This window comes from Macaca fascicularis, chromosome 16 (assembly GCF_037993035.2).
Source record: "Macaca fascicularis isolate 582-1 chromosome 16, T2T-MFA8v1.1".
Classification (NCBI taxonomy): Eukaryota; Metazoa; Chordata; class Mammalia; order Primates; family Cercopithecidae; genus Macaca; species Macaca fascicularis.
Genome location: NC_088390.1, coordinates 45,079,484 through 45,094,473, shown reverse-complemented (window position 1 = coordinate 45,094,473; position 14,990 = coordinate 45,079,484). Strand labels below are relative to the sequence as shown.

General features: G+C 41.8%; 1 protein-coding gene across 2 annotated transcripts in view; it reads right to left on the bottom strand.

The window, feature by feature from the left end:
- Positions 1-14,990, bottom strand: part of PPM1D (protein phosphatase, Mg2+/Mn2+ dependent 1D) — a 71,061-nt gene that overhangs the window by 29,074 nt on the left and 26,997 nt on the right. For both annotated transcript variants that reach the window (XM_074019076.1, XM_045375121.2), the window contains exon 3: positions 4,554-4,678. In XM_074019076.1, the coding sequence (XP_073875177.1) occupies positions 4,554-4,678 (125 nt within the window). The remainder of the gene's footprint in view (positions 1-4,553; positions 4,679-14,990) is intronic.

The following is a 14,990-nucleotide window of genomic DNA, read 5'->3' as shown; positions in this document are numbered from 1 at the left end:
GGAGGCTGAGGCAGGAGAATGGCGTGAACCCGGCAGGCAAAGCTGACAGTGAGCCAAGATCGCGCCACAGCACTCTAGCCTGGGCGACAGAGTGAGACTCCATCTCAAAAAACAAACAAACAAACAAACAAACAAACAAAAAGTAATACAGCAAAGCCTTTTTAGCTTAAATATTAAAATCTAAAAGGTACCATGATTTTTGAAAAGAAAATATTTATGTGACAAGAGAAATCAAGAGGAAAAAAGTTTTTTTATCACTAAAACGATTTTGTCTCTTATAAGAAAGTCCTTTTACCAAAATATTAATCCATTTCTGTATGTGTTTACAAAATTATGTTGAAGTAAAGCAACTTCTACAAAAAACTGTCTAAACTTGCTGTATCAAATTTTATTCCTCCCACTCAAGAAGATGGTTCTTTCTTCAATAACCCCAATTATGGTTGTGGTCTCACTATTCCAAAAGCTACTTTCTTTTTCAAGGTCACCAATGACCTCCACATTCCTAAATCCCATGGTCATTTTTCAATCCTCCCTCCACCTAATGACAACAGCATTTGAAACTCTTTCTTTCTGGAAACACTTTCTTCACTTAGCTTCCAGGGTACTCTCTCCCAAATTTCCTATTTGACTTACAGCTCTTAGTTGTTCTAACCTTGTTCTTCCATTCATATCCCCCAACTCTTTTTTTTTTTTTTTTTTTTTAATTTTAATCCAACCCTCATATGGGAACCAGAGCACATCCCCCGAGTCTTAACAGCGAGAGTATCTCAGGGCTCAGCCACTAGACCTTCCCCACTTTTCTATCTGCACTCAATCCCTACATGACCTCAAGACTTTGTATACTATCTATATGCTACTGGCTCCCCCAAATTGAAATCTCCACCCTAGACATCACCTGAAATCAATTCTTACAATGGGAAGCCAAATAGGTGTCACCATCTTAATGTCTAAAACGTGCTGAAATGGTAGTGTGTCCAAAACTGAACTTCTGACCTCTCCTTTTCATTGATGTTCCAATCGTTTCTTTATCAGTTAGTGGCAACTCCATTTTTCCAGCTTCTCTGTTAAAAATAATGAGTAGGAGCAGGGCGCGGTGGCTCATGCCTGTAATCCCAGTACTCTGGGAGGCCGAGGTGGGTAGATCACTTGAGGTTAGAGCTCGAGACCAGCCTGACCAACATGGTGAAATCCCTGTGGCACAGAGTGAGACCTCATCTCAAAAAAAAAAACAAAAAAAGGAAGAAAAAAGAGAAAAATTCATGAGCAATGAGAACCCTTACATTTGTTACTTCTGCCCAAATTCTGTGGCCCCAGACACTCACAGGTCTTTACTAAAAATATAAAATTAGCCGGGCGTGGTGGCACACGCCTATAATCCCAGCTACTTGGGAGGCTGAGGCAGCAGAATCGCTTGAATCCAGGAGGTAGAGGTTGAAGTGAGCTGAGATCACGCCATTGCACCCCAACCTGGGCAATAGGAGCGAAATTCTGTCTCAAAAAAAAAAAAAAAAATCATGAGTAGGCTGAGCGCTGTGACACACCTATAGTCCAAGTACTTTGCGAGGCTGAGGTGGGCAGATCGCTTGAAGTCAGGAATTTGAGACCAACCTAGGCAAAGACATCTCTACAAAAAATTTTTAAAAATTAGTTGGGTGTGGTGGTGTGCACCTGTAACCCCAGCTACCTGGCAGGCTGAGGCTGTGGGGAACACTTGAGCCCAGGACCTTAGGGTCTTCAATGAGCTCTAGCCTAGGGCCTAGGGCACAGAGTGAGACCTCATCTCAAAAAAAAAAAAAAGAAAAGAAAAAAAGAAAAATTTGTGAGTAATAAGAACCCTTACATTTGTTACTTCTGCCTAAATTCTGTGGCCCCAGACACTCACAGGTCTCACTGCCTCATCTCTTTACTTACACTTTACTTACATATCATCTTAGCGAGACCCCCCTCTGACCATCCCATTTATAATTATTATACAGGCCCCACCCCCATAGCATTCCCTGCTTTATTTTTCTTGGTCGCATTTCTAACACAATATATGTCCTACTTAGTTATTTTAGTTTATCATGTTTTCCTCTAACCTAGAAAGTAAGCTCCATGGGTGCAGGAATTTTTGTTTCATTCACGGCTGAATCCTCAGCACCTGGAATAGTACCTAGCACATAGCAGGTATTTAATAAATATTTGGTGGATAAAGAACAATCATGAAGAAGTAGGAACTGTATGCTTTTAAAATACATCCACAAATTATTTGATATACTTGAGGGTGGGCTGGACTTAGTGATTCAAGGCTAACAAAATACAAAGCTGGATTCCCTACAGCAAGTGATCAAGAAAGCAAGATAGAAGTCAAAATGTCTTTTTATGATCACTTGCTCTAAGGAAGCCAGCTGCCATGTGATGAAGGCACATTCAAGCAACCCTATGTAGAGGCCGGCAAAGCAAGAAACTGAAGCCTACTGCCAAGCCAGCTTACTCAGTGAGCTGTCTTACAAGTAGATGCTCCAACCCCACTGAAGGCTTCAGATGATTAATGACATCTTGATTACAGCTACACAAGAGACCCTGAGCCAGAACTACCCAATTAAGTCACCCCTGGGTTACTGAGCCAGAGAAGCTGTGTACATAAAAAATGTTTTAAACTCCTAAGTGTGGGAGTATTTGATTACACAGCAATAGACAACTAATACAGCAGGACTGTAATAACCTGGGATAATCACTTTGGGAATAAATTTAGCAATACCTAATAAAACTAAACATGTAGATATCTCTGAACTGAGTCTCCCAACTGGTATTCCTTGGATGAGTATGGCCTAGGGGCAGCAGGGTGGGTCCTCAGTGGCTAGAGCATCCAAGTTAGTTACCTCAGTCTCAAGTAGCCTCCTCTGCTTACTGTAGAAATATTATCATCTTGTGTGAGTGTCGATGACACAGAAACAGTTGGTAAGTAACAAACTATGACCCAGAAATTCCATTTCTAGTTATGTATCTTAAAGAAATCTTGCCAGGTACAGTGGCTCACACCTGTAATCCCAGTACTTTGGGAGGCCGAGGTGGGCAGATCACCTGAGGTCAGGAGTTCAAGACCAGTCTGACCAACATAGAGAAACCCCGTCTCTACTGAAAATACAAAATTAGCCGGGCATGGTGCCGCATGTCTGTAATCCCAGCTACTCAGGAGGCTGAGGCAGAAGAATCGCTTGAACCCAGGAGGCAAAGGTTACAGTGAGCCGAGATCGTACCAGTGCACTCTAGCCTGGGTAACAAGAATAAAACTCTGTCTCAAAAAAAAAAAAAAAAAAAAAAAAAGAAATCTCATATGTGTATATAAGGAAATATTTATTGCAGTATTTTTCATAATAGCAAATGCTTGGATATAACATAAAAGTCCACCAGTCAGGGTGTAGAAGAAGAAAATTAGTTTCACATTGGAAACAAATTATTAATACATATAGTAGTTGTGCTGGGTGTGGTGGCTCATGCCTATAATCCCAGCACTTTGGGAGGCCGAGGTAGGAGGATGGCTTAAGCCCAGGACCAGCTCGGGCAACATAGTGAGACTCCGTCTCCTCAAAAAAGAAGAAATTAGCCAGGCGTAGTGGCTCACGCCTGTAGTCCCAGTTACTTGGGAGGCTGAGGTGGGAGGATCGCTCGAGCCTTGGAGGTAGAGGTTGTAGTGAGCCGTCATCATGCCACTGCAACCCAGCCTGAATAACGGAACAAAATCCTGTCTCATAAAATAAAAATAAACAAATGTGCGTTTTCTCCGAGACATTTTCTTTGGAAAAACTACCCCCATATAGCATAGCCAAGGTAAGACACCTTACTAGGTATAATTCTCTAGCCTTCTTTCCAAAGCCAAGTAGACCAGAAATATAACTATTTTTTTTCATACTTATTTTACTTTGCTAACTAAAGAAAAAAGACGTTTTGAAGGCCCTCAGGAGGACTTAAAGGGCTAAAGTAGAATGCGATATTTAAAAATAGTTTCAAGGGTAACATTAAGCCTAGACATGGATATACTTCCCTAAACACAGATAGAAATTAGCAAAACACTGAACATGACTCATGAACAAAGGGCAACTGTCAGTGAAATATATACCTAAACCTTCCTTTCAATTAGGCTTTTTTTTTTTTTTGAGTCTTGCTCTGTCACCCGGGCTGGAGTGCAGTGGTGCAATCACTGCAACCTCTGCCTCCTGGGTTCAAGCAATTCTCCTGCCTCAGCCTCCTGAGTAGCTGGGACTACAAGTACACGTCACTATGCCCAGCTAATTTTTGTATTTTTAGTGAGGATGCAGTTTCACCATGTTGACTAGGCTGGTCTCAAACTCCTGACCTCAAGTGGTCTGCCCATCTGAGCTTCCCAAGGTGCTGGGATTATAAGCGTGAGCCACCATGCATGGCTTCTACTAGGTTCTAAAGCATTTAATAGAATATCATGATATCTCTACCCTCACTATATGCCATGTAAGGGTTCTCAGTTTCCTTTTTTATTTTGCCACCATACATTGTACAAAATTCAATATAATTTCACCAAATTAAGTCCTACTTACCAAGTGCTCTTGCTACTGCCAGAAAAGGAATCTGGTCAATAACTGTGCTTCTTCTAACAGGTCCATTGTGAGTGAGCCGAGGTCGTTTCCAAACTACACGATTCACCCCAGACTTGTTCATCACACTAAAAATAAATAGAGTTCACATAAATAATCTAAATGATTAAAATACAACCATAAGGTAGCTCAGTATATTAAATCACTAATAAAAGAAGACTACATTATTACGAAATAATGTCTTATGTGTTTCAAATACAAAGATAACATAAGCCAAAATTCCTGTTCAGAGAGGAATTAGGGTGGATTCAAAGCAGAAAATGTTGAGATTACTGGAACAGGCAGTATAACCAAATGAATGTAATGTGAAGAAAAGTGAGTATAAATACCACGTCAAAAAAAAGCAAAATTACCTAATTAGTAAACAATTGGGGGATGACAGAAGACCTTATCTAAGTGGAGAGAGAATTGCTTGAACATGGGAGGCAGAGGCTGCAGTGAGCCAAGATCGCACCACTGCACTCCAGCCTGGATGACAGAGCGAGACTCTGTCTCAATAAATAAATAAATAAATAAATAAATAAATAAATAGGGATTAAATCGTGATATAAGCAATTAAAAAGGAAAGGTTATAGAGTTCTGAGTGTTTATGTTGAGGATGGGGGAAACATAGCAGAACTTCAGTTTTAATTTTTGTTATTGTTGGTTGGTTGCTTTTTTTTCTTTTTTTTTTTTTTTTGAGACGGAGTCTCACTCTGTTGCCCAGGCTGGAGTGCAATGGCGTGATCTCAGCTCACCACAACCTCTGCCTCCTGGGTTTAAGCGATTCTCCTGCCTCAGTCTCCCAAGTAGCTTGGATTACAGGCATACACTACCATGCCTGGCTAATTTTTGTATTTTTAGCAGAGATGGGGTTTCAACATGTTGGCCAGGCTGGTCTGGAACTCCCGACCTCAGGAGATCTGCCCACATCAGCCTCCCAAAATGATGGGACTACAGGCATGAGCCACCATGCCTGGCCAGTTTTTTTGTTTATTTTTACTTATTTATTTATTTAATTTATTTTGAGATGGAGTTTTGCTCTTGTTGTCCAGGCTGGAGTACAGTGGCACGACCTAAGCTCACTGTGACCTCTGCCTCCTGGGTTCAAGCGATTCTTCTGCCTCAGCCTCCTGAGTAGCTGGAACTACAGGCACGTGCTACCACGCCTGCTAATTTTTGTATTTTCAGTAGAGATGGGGTTTCACCATGTTGGCCAGGCTGGTCTCGAACTCCTGACCTCAGCCTCCCAAAGTGCTGGGAGCCACCACGAGCCACCATGCCTGGCTAATTTTTTCTTTTTTGAGGAGATGGGGTCTCACTATGTTGCCCAGGCTGGTCCTGGGCTTAAGCCATCCTCCCACCTCAGCCTTCAAAGTGCTGGGATTATAGGCATGAGCAAGGCGCCCCGCCTGTTTTTTGTTTTTTGATACAGAGTCTCACTCTTGTCGCCCAGGGTGGAGTGCAGTGGTGCACTCATGGTTTACTGCAGCCTTGACCTCCTCTTGTGCTATACTGATCCTCCTACTTCAGTCTCCTAAGTAGCCGAGACTACACGCATGTGCCACCAGGCCCAACTAATTGTTGTGGGTTTTGTGGGGGGGGGTTGTTTTTGTTTGTAGACACGGATTTTCACCTTGTTGCCCAGGCTGGCAGTTTTAATATGACTTCAGCAATATACAGAAAATACTATATATTTAGGTATTTCTGTAATTCAAAGTGTGAGACTAGACTTTGGGAAATAGATCAACTGTAGACATATAGATTTGGGAGTTACAAGAGTAAGAAAATCCTCCTAAAAATGTGTCATAGGAGCAACAGAAATGCCTAAAACTTGGAAATACGATTAGTTCTTTAGGAAAAAACACTGATAATCAAAACATTAGAGATGGTCTCTCAAACTCTGCCCGGCATGACCGAAATGAGCTTTACTTCAAATGGGAATTGATTTTTTAAATTTAATTTTTATTAATTTAAACAGCCATTTGTGGCTAGTGTTGAGTATACTGAACAGTCCAGAGGAGAAGTGAAACAAGTAGAGAATGACCAGAAAACACTGTGGGTATTAACAAAGAATACAAATTCCAGAAAGTGGCTCATTTACCATCCCCTCCTCCTTTTTTTTTTTTTGGAGACAGTCTCGCTCTGTTACCCAGGCTGGAGTGCAGTGGCGTGATCTTGACTCACTGCAGCCTAGCCTCCTGAGTAGCTAGGATTACAGGCACCCAACACCATGCCTGGCTAATTTTTTTATTTTTAGTAGAGATGGGGTTTAACCATGTTGGCCAGGCTGGTCTTGAACTTCTGGCCTCAAGTGATGTGCCTGCCTCAGCCTCCCAAAGCGCTGGTCTTACAGGCATGAGCCACCATGCCCAGCCTACCATCCCTTTTGAGAACTAGTTTTCATTTTGTTTTGAGACAGGGTGTCTGTCATTCTGTCGCCCAGGCTTCAGTGCAGTGGTATGATCGTGGTCCCCACAGCTTTGACTTCTCGGGCTCAGGTGATCCTCCCACCTCAGCTTCCCAAACAGCAGGGACCACAGGCATGTAATTTTTTTGTAAAGAATGGATCTCACTATGTTTGCCAGGCTGGTCTCAAGCCATCCTCCCATCCGGGCCTCCCAACGTGCTGGGATTACAAGCATGAGCCACCATGCCCAGCCAATAACTAGTTTAAATAAGTTCTGATATCAACAGGTTGATCATAACAAGAGTTAAAATATCAAAGGCATTCATTTTGTTACATTAAGCTTTCTTCAATGATGATCCTCAAAAGTCAACAGCAGAGTAAAGACTAAATTTGCCATTCACAAGAATCCATGAAACACAAGAGTTATAAGATGCCAACATTCTGTCTTAATACCATCTTAAAGCTCTATTATTCTTTGCTAAACCTTCTCCCTACCAGGTAAGGTTTAGTATCTAAGTAATTTACAGTAGCTACTTCCAACATAACTAGACGAGCAGCTCTCTTAACACTAAATATTCAAAGATACTATGATCTGTGTTTCTGAGAAACAAAAAGACAAATAATGACACTGGTTAAAACACAGAAGTTTTAAGATCTAGTAACAAAAAACCAAAGCAACGTTATAAAAGATGCTTTTACTGCACTCCCTGTTGTTGTCCTATATGATTAAAAGGCATGTAAAAAGGAACAGCCTGACATGCAGAGAACTGACTGAGCAGCAACAGAAGGCTGGAAAAACAAAATGCTGGCCTGTTGCCCAGGCCGGGACAGAGGGAAGCAATGAAATAACTTATAATAAAATAGCTCAATTTTTGCAAAAAGTTACCTGCTCCAAAATAGCAGAGTATCTGCCCAACTGTCCAGATGGTGTTTTTGGTAATAAAGCCAAAAAACTCTTTCTAAAAATGTTATTAAAATCAAATAAAATATAATTTTAAAATTCAAGTAAAAAAACAAAGAATAGTCAAGAAAGATATTTTTAAAACACAAAAGGGTAATTTCTTCTGTAGAAAATAATTATTTCCTTTTTTGTTCATTTATTTATAGTTATAAAAAAATTTTTTTACATAGAGATGGAGGTCCCGCTATGTTGAACAGACTGGTCTCAAACTTCTAACCTCAAGTGATCCTCCCATCTTGGCCTCCAAAGCGCTAGGATTACAGGTGCCACAGCCAGCTGCTTTATTTCTTTTTTTTTGAGACAGAGTTTTCACCCTTGTTGGGCAGGCTGGAGTGCAGTGGCATGATCTTGGCTCACTGCAACCTCCGCCTCACAGGTTCAAGAGATTCTCCTGCCTCAGCCTCCCAAGTAGCTGGGATTACAGGCACGTGCCACTATGCCTGGATAATTTTTTTGTATTTTTAGTAGAGATGGGGTATTACCATGATGGCCAGGCTGCTCTCAAGCTTCTGACCTCCAGTGATCCGCCCACCTCAGGCTCCCACAGTGCTGGGATTACAGGTGTAAGTCACTGTGCCCAGCCCCAAGAAAAGTATTTTTTAAAAGGAAGATTAATGAGAAGGAATCAGGCCTACCAATATTTAAAATTATAATAAAGTCTCAGTTTTAAAAATTATAATACTGGTAAATAAGCAGGAAAAAAATTATAGCCCAGAAAAGACCCAAATATGTGGACGAATTCTGTTTATAATCTGCAAAGCCCACTTAGCATGACAACGAGCAGAGGTGTCAGATATATTCTGACCTTCGCAGTAACAGGATCAAATAGAATATAGCTTGAAAGGCAGTTCATCTAACTTTGCAGGATACTGGGCAGGAAATACAGTATGCCACCATAGCGACTTCAAGGATGTTGTCTTCGGCAGTGATTCAGACAGCCAGAAGCCATTTTTCCATCTCCCAAGTGATGGCTCAGTTGTAAGCAAGGCGACAGGGTCTACCTTAGGTAAGCTTAATGTGCCACAGAAACCAATGTAATAAATAGCACATGACTATAGTTTCTTTGTTCCTACACAAGACAAACTGCATGCATACAAGGAAACCAAGGTCTGTGCTTCCGAATAGAAATGTATACTCCATTCAACGACTTCCCTACCAAGATGCAATTCCATTCAGGGATCATTCTACAATAAGCAATGCTGTCTAATAACAGAGGTGATATTTCACATTTATCTTAACTAGAGAAATACAAGGAGAGGGTAAATTCAAGGTCATCTTCCCACTGAAGAAGGGTCTTAAGCCTGGTCACCCTGCTACTCAGTAATGAAAAGATGTGTAATTATTCAAGTGGCTACCAGTAGTCATCTAGAAAAAAAGTTAACCTGTCTATTTACTACATAGCTTAGATCTCAAAATTCCAGAAGGATTAAAGATTAAAATATAAAAGATGATGAAACCATATGAGAACTGGCAAAGTGGTTCTCAAAATGTGGTTTAGGGGACCCTGGCAGGTTGCTAAAGACTTTTTCAGGGTGTCTCCAAGGTCTAAATATATATTTTTTTCATAATACTACTAAGACCGCATGTATACAGTGGAGTTTTCTGAGAGGCTGCATGACTGGATATGATATAGTATAATAAAAAGTGTCAATATTTGCAAGATCTGTATAACTCAGTGTACCAGTATATTACAAACAATAAATGCATATATTAAAAAGTCATGCGTAGGGGCTACATACTATATGGTTCCAACTATATGACATTCTGGAAAAAGCAAAATTATGAAGGCAGTAAAAAGAGCGTGGTTACCAGGAGTAAGTGGGGGAAGGATGAATAGGCATAATACAGAGGACTCTTAGGGTGATGAAACTAATCTGCATGATACTATAATGGTGGATACATGTGATGACATATTTGTCAAAACCCATAAAATGTGTAACACCCAGAGTGAACCCTAATGTAAACTATGGACACTGGGTGATAATGGTATGTCAATGTAGTTATGTCAATGTAGGTCAATGTAGGTATGTCATTGACAATGTATGTCAATGTAGGCATGTCAATGTAGGTATGTCAATGTAGGTATGTCAATGTAGGTATGTCAATGGTATGTCAATTGATTGATTATAACAAACACTCTGGAGAAGGATGTTGATAGTCGGGAAGCCTGGGAGGTGGGGGATAGGGCAGAGCATATATGAGAATTCTGTGCTTCCCACTCAATTTTGGAGTGAATCTAAAAGTACTCTTAAAATTAAAGTCTATTAATTTTTTTAAATTATGCAGGGATTTTTAAAAAGTATTCAATTCAGGGCCCGGCATGGTGGCTCACGCCTGTAATCCCAGCACTTTGGGAGGCCACGGCAGGCGGACTGCCTGAGGTCGGGAGTTCGTGAAACCCTGCGTCTACTAAAAATACAAAATGAGCTGGGTGTGGTGGTACATGCCTGTAATCCAGCTACTCGGGAGGCTGAGGCAGGAGAATCATTTGAACCCGGGAGGCAGAGGTTGCAGTGAGTCAAGATCACACCACTGCATTCCAGCCTGGGCAACAAGAGCAAAACTCAGTCTCAAAAAACAAAAATCAATCCAACCAATGTCTTCATTAACTGACTAATGGATGTTAATGTAAGAATATGCAAAGTTCATTAATAAAGTTTCAGATATCATACTACAATCCTTAAAGAAACTATCATTTCTTGTGTTTCAAACAGCATCAAAGACAAACATTTACATATTTATTTTATTTATTTATGTTTTTTAGACAGAGTCTTGCTCAGTTGCCCAGGCTGGAGTACAGTGGTATGATCTCAGCTCACTGCAACCTCCACCTCCTGGGCTCACACCATTCTCCTGCCTCAGCCTCCCAAGTAGCTGGGACTACAGACGCCCGCCACCATGCGCGGCTAATTTTTTTTGTATTTCAGTAGAGACAGGGTTTCACCATGTTAGCCAGGATGGTCTCGATCTCCTAACCTTGTGACCAACCTGCCTCGGCCTCCCAAAGTGCTGGGGTTACAGGAATGAGCCACTGCACCCGGCATAAAGACAAACATTTATAGAGAAGTGAGCAAAGTACTCCTCCCTGGCGCCTTGGCTCACACCTGTAATCCTAGCACTTTGGGAGGCAAAGGCAGGCAGATCACGAGGTCAGGAGTTCAAGACCAGCCTGACCAAAATGGTGAAACCCCGTTTCTACTAAAAATACATAAATTAGCTGGGCATGGTGGAGTGCACCTGTAATCCCAGCTACTCAGGAGGCTGAGGCAGAATTGCTTGAACCCGGGAGGTGGAGGTTGCAGTGAGCCCAGATCCCACCACTGCACTCCAGCCTGGGCGACAGAGCGAGACTCTGTCTCAAAATAATAAATAAATAAATAAATAAATCCTCCATTTTCCAACTATATATAAGACCAGATTTACTTCATCTACTGCAACCAAAATAACATATTACAACAGACTGAATGTAGAAGATGAGACTCTGTCACCTATTAAGTCAGACATTAAAGACACTTGCAAAACTAAAACAATGACACTCCTCTCACTAAATGTTTTGGCAAATAGCTTTTTTTTTCATTTAAAATATTCTTTAGTTAATACATAATGGGTTTATAATTGCTATTTTTAGATGAATTAACAAGGCAAGAGGAGTGTTTGAGACCAGCCTAGGCAACATAGTGAGACCTTGTCTCTCCAAAAAAGACTTTTTTTCTTTTTTTGAGACGGAGTCTCACCGTGTTGCCCAGGTTGGAGTGCAATGGTGTGATCTCGGCTCATTGCAACCTCTGCCTCCCGGGTTCAAGAGAATCTACTGCCCAAACCTCCCAAGTAGCTGGGATTACAGGCACATGCCACTATGCCTGGCTAATTTTTTGTATCTTTAGTAGAGACTAGGTTTCACAATGTTGGCCAGGCTGGTCTCGAATTCCTGACCTCATGATCCACCCACCTCAGCCTCCCAAAGTGCTGGGATGACATGCGGGAGCCACTACGCCCGGCCGTTTTTTTTTTTTTTTTTTTTTTTTTTTTAAGAAAAAGAGGCCGGGTGCAGAGGCTTGTGCCTGTAATCCCAGCACTTTGGGTGGCCAAGGCAGGCGGATCACCTGAGGTCAGGTGTTCGAGACCAGCTTGGCCGACATGATGAAATCCTGTCTTTATACTAAAGCTAAGCCGTGGTGGCAGGCGCCTATAATTCCAGCTACTCAGGAGGCTGGGGCAGGAGAATCGCTTGAACCTGGGAGGCAGAGGTTACAGTGAGTGGAGATCGCACCATTGCACTCCAGCCTGGGCAACAGGGCAAGACTCTGTCTCAAAAAAAAGAAAAAGAAAATTAGCTGGCATGGTGGCACACATGCACCTGTAGTCCCAGCTCTCAAGAGACTGACATGGGAAGATCACTTGAGGTTGCAGTGAGCCATGATTGTGCTACTGCACTGCAGCCTGGGCAACAGAGTGAGATCATGTTTCAAAAATGAAAAAACAAACAGAATGAACAAACAGGATTTCTAAGACCAAAAATATTCCTGCTGTACTAAAAGAAAATATATATAGCAGACTTTATTAAAAAGCTTCACTGTGTGTATAGCATAAAACCCAAAAAGTTGTAACAGAAGAGACTAATAAATTTAACTGCATTAAAAGAAACTTCCATGTGGAAAAAGTTCCAGGAGCATAATCAAAGACAAACTGTGGAAACAATATCTAAAATTCACATCACATACATTAGACTAATTTCTTTAATGTACAGCTAGCCCCTACACATTAATGTGGGGGAAAAAATGGCTAACAGCAATCCCCCAAAATGAATAAAAAGAAATACAGAGGAAAAATATAAATGGCTTTTAAATATATAAAAAGATTCAACATTTCTCATAAGATAAATTCAAATTATAACATGACTGAAGCCAGACGATCCTATCTAACACGGTGAAGCCCCGTCTCTACTAAAAATACAAAAAAATTAGCCGGGCGCCATGGCGGGCGCCTGTAGTCCCAGCTACTCGGCAGGCTAAGGTAGGAGAATGGCGTGAACCCGGGAGGCGGAGCTTGCAGTGAGCCAAGATCGCGCCACTGCACTCCAGCTGGGCGACAGAGTGAGACTCTGTCTCAAAAAAATAAATAAATAAAATAAAATAAAATAAAAAAATAAAAATGACCGGGTGCGGTAGCTCACGTCTGTAATCCCAGCACTTTGGGAGGCCGAGGCAGGCGGATCACCGCAGGTCAGCAGTTTGAGACCAGCCTGACCAACATGGAGAATCCCCGTCTCTAGTAAAACTACAAAATTAGACGGGCATGGAAGCGCATGAGGCAGGATAACTGTGTGAACCCGGGAGGCAGAGGTTGCAGGGAGCCGAGATGACGCCATTGCACTCCAGCCTGGGCAGCAAGAGCAAAACTCTCCGTTTCTAAATAAATAAATAAATAAATAAATAAGACCCGGCGCAGTGGCTCACACCTGTAATCCCAGCACTTTGGGAGGCCGAGGCGGGCAGATCACGAGGTCAGGAGATAGAGACCATCCTGGCTAACACGGTGAAACCCCGTCTCTACTAAAAACACAAAAAATTATCCGGGCGTGGTGGCGGGAGCCTGTAGTCCCAGCTACTCGAGAGGCTGAGGCAGGAGAATGGCGTGAAACGGCGGGCGGAGCTTGCAGTCAGCCGAGATCGCGCCACTGCACTGCAGCCTGGGCGACAGTGTGAGACTCCGTCTCAAAAAAAAAAAAAAACAAAAATAAAAATAAACGTGTGGTATAAAATCTCATCACTCATTTATAAAAATTTAGAATATTTATCTTATTCCCATGTCTCTGCATTGCTGAGGTAACACTAGAAATGTAATTTTATATCCTGCTTTTTTGTGACCATAAACATTTTCCCGTATCATTAAACCTTCCCCATATACATGGAAGTTCATATTACTCTCTCTACCTTTACTTGGAAAAATTTCAAAACATCATGAGTTTTATAAACTTATCTATAAATGTTATTTTTAATTACGAATTAATTTATTAAAAATTTAATTAATAATATTTTAATATTATGAATATGTTGCTAAATATACTTAACTATTCTCTAGCTGTTGGGCCTTCAAGTTACTTCCGGACTCTAACAGTCATTAAAAATGCTGCAATCAATAACTCTATTCAGATATTTTTGTCCACAGTTCAGATTTCTTCTTTAGAATAGATTCCCGAAACATTTAAAGCTACTGGTATGTATTATTTTCTATATAGGTAGTACCAATTTATTTTTTTTAAGACGAAGTCTGGCTCTGTCGCCCAGGCTGGAGTGCGGTGGCGCGATCTCGGCTCACTGCAAGCTCCGCCTCCCGGGTTCACGCCATTCTCCTGCCTCAGCCTCCCGAGTAGCTGGGACTACAGGCGCCACCACCACGCCCGGCTAATTTTTTGTATTTTTTAGTAGAGACGGGTTTCACCATGTTAGTCAGGATGGTCTCGAACTCCTGACCTCACGATCCGCCCACCTCGGCCTCCCAAAGTGCTGGGATTACAGGCATGAGCCACCGCGCCCGGGCGGTAGTACCAATTTATAATCTTATCAAGAGGGTAAGCATTTCAACAAAAATATTGAGAGGAATCTCTTTTTTTTTTTTTTTTTTTTTTTTTTTGAGACAGAGTCTCGCTCTGCCGCCCAGGCTGGAGTGCAGTGGCGTGATCTTGGCTCACTGCAAGCTCCGCCTCCCGGGTTCACGCCATTCTCCTGCCTCAGCCTCCCGAGTAGCTGGGACTACAGGCGCCCGCCACCTCGCCCGGCTAGTTTTTTTGTATTTTTTAGTAGAGACGGGGTTTCACTGTGTCAGCCAGGATGGTCTCGATCTCCTGACCTCGTGATCCGCCCGTCTCGGCCTCCCAAAGTGCTGGGATTACAGGCTTGAGCCACCGCGCCCGGCCTTTTTTTTTTTTAATCTTTGCTAATCTAACAACAGGAAATGGAGTTTCATTTTAATATTTAACTTTTATTTCCCCAAATGTTTACTACTGTTTTGCATTTTTTTGTTGTTCAAA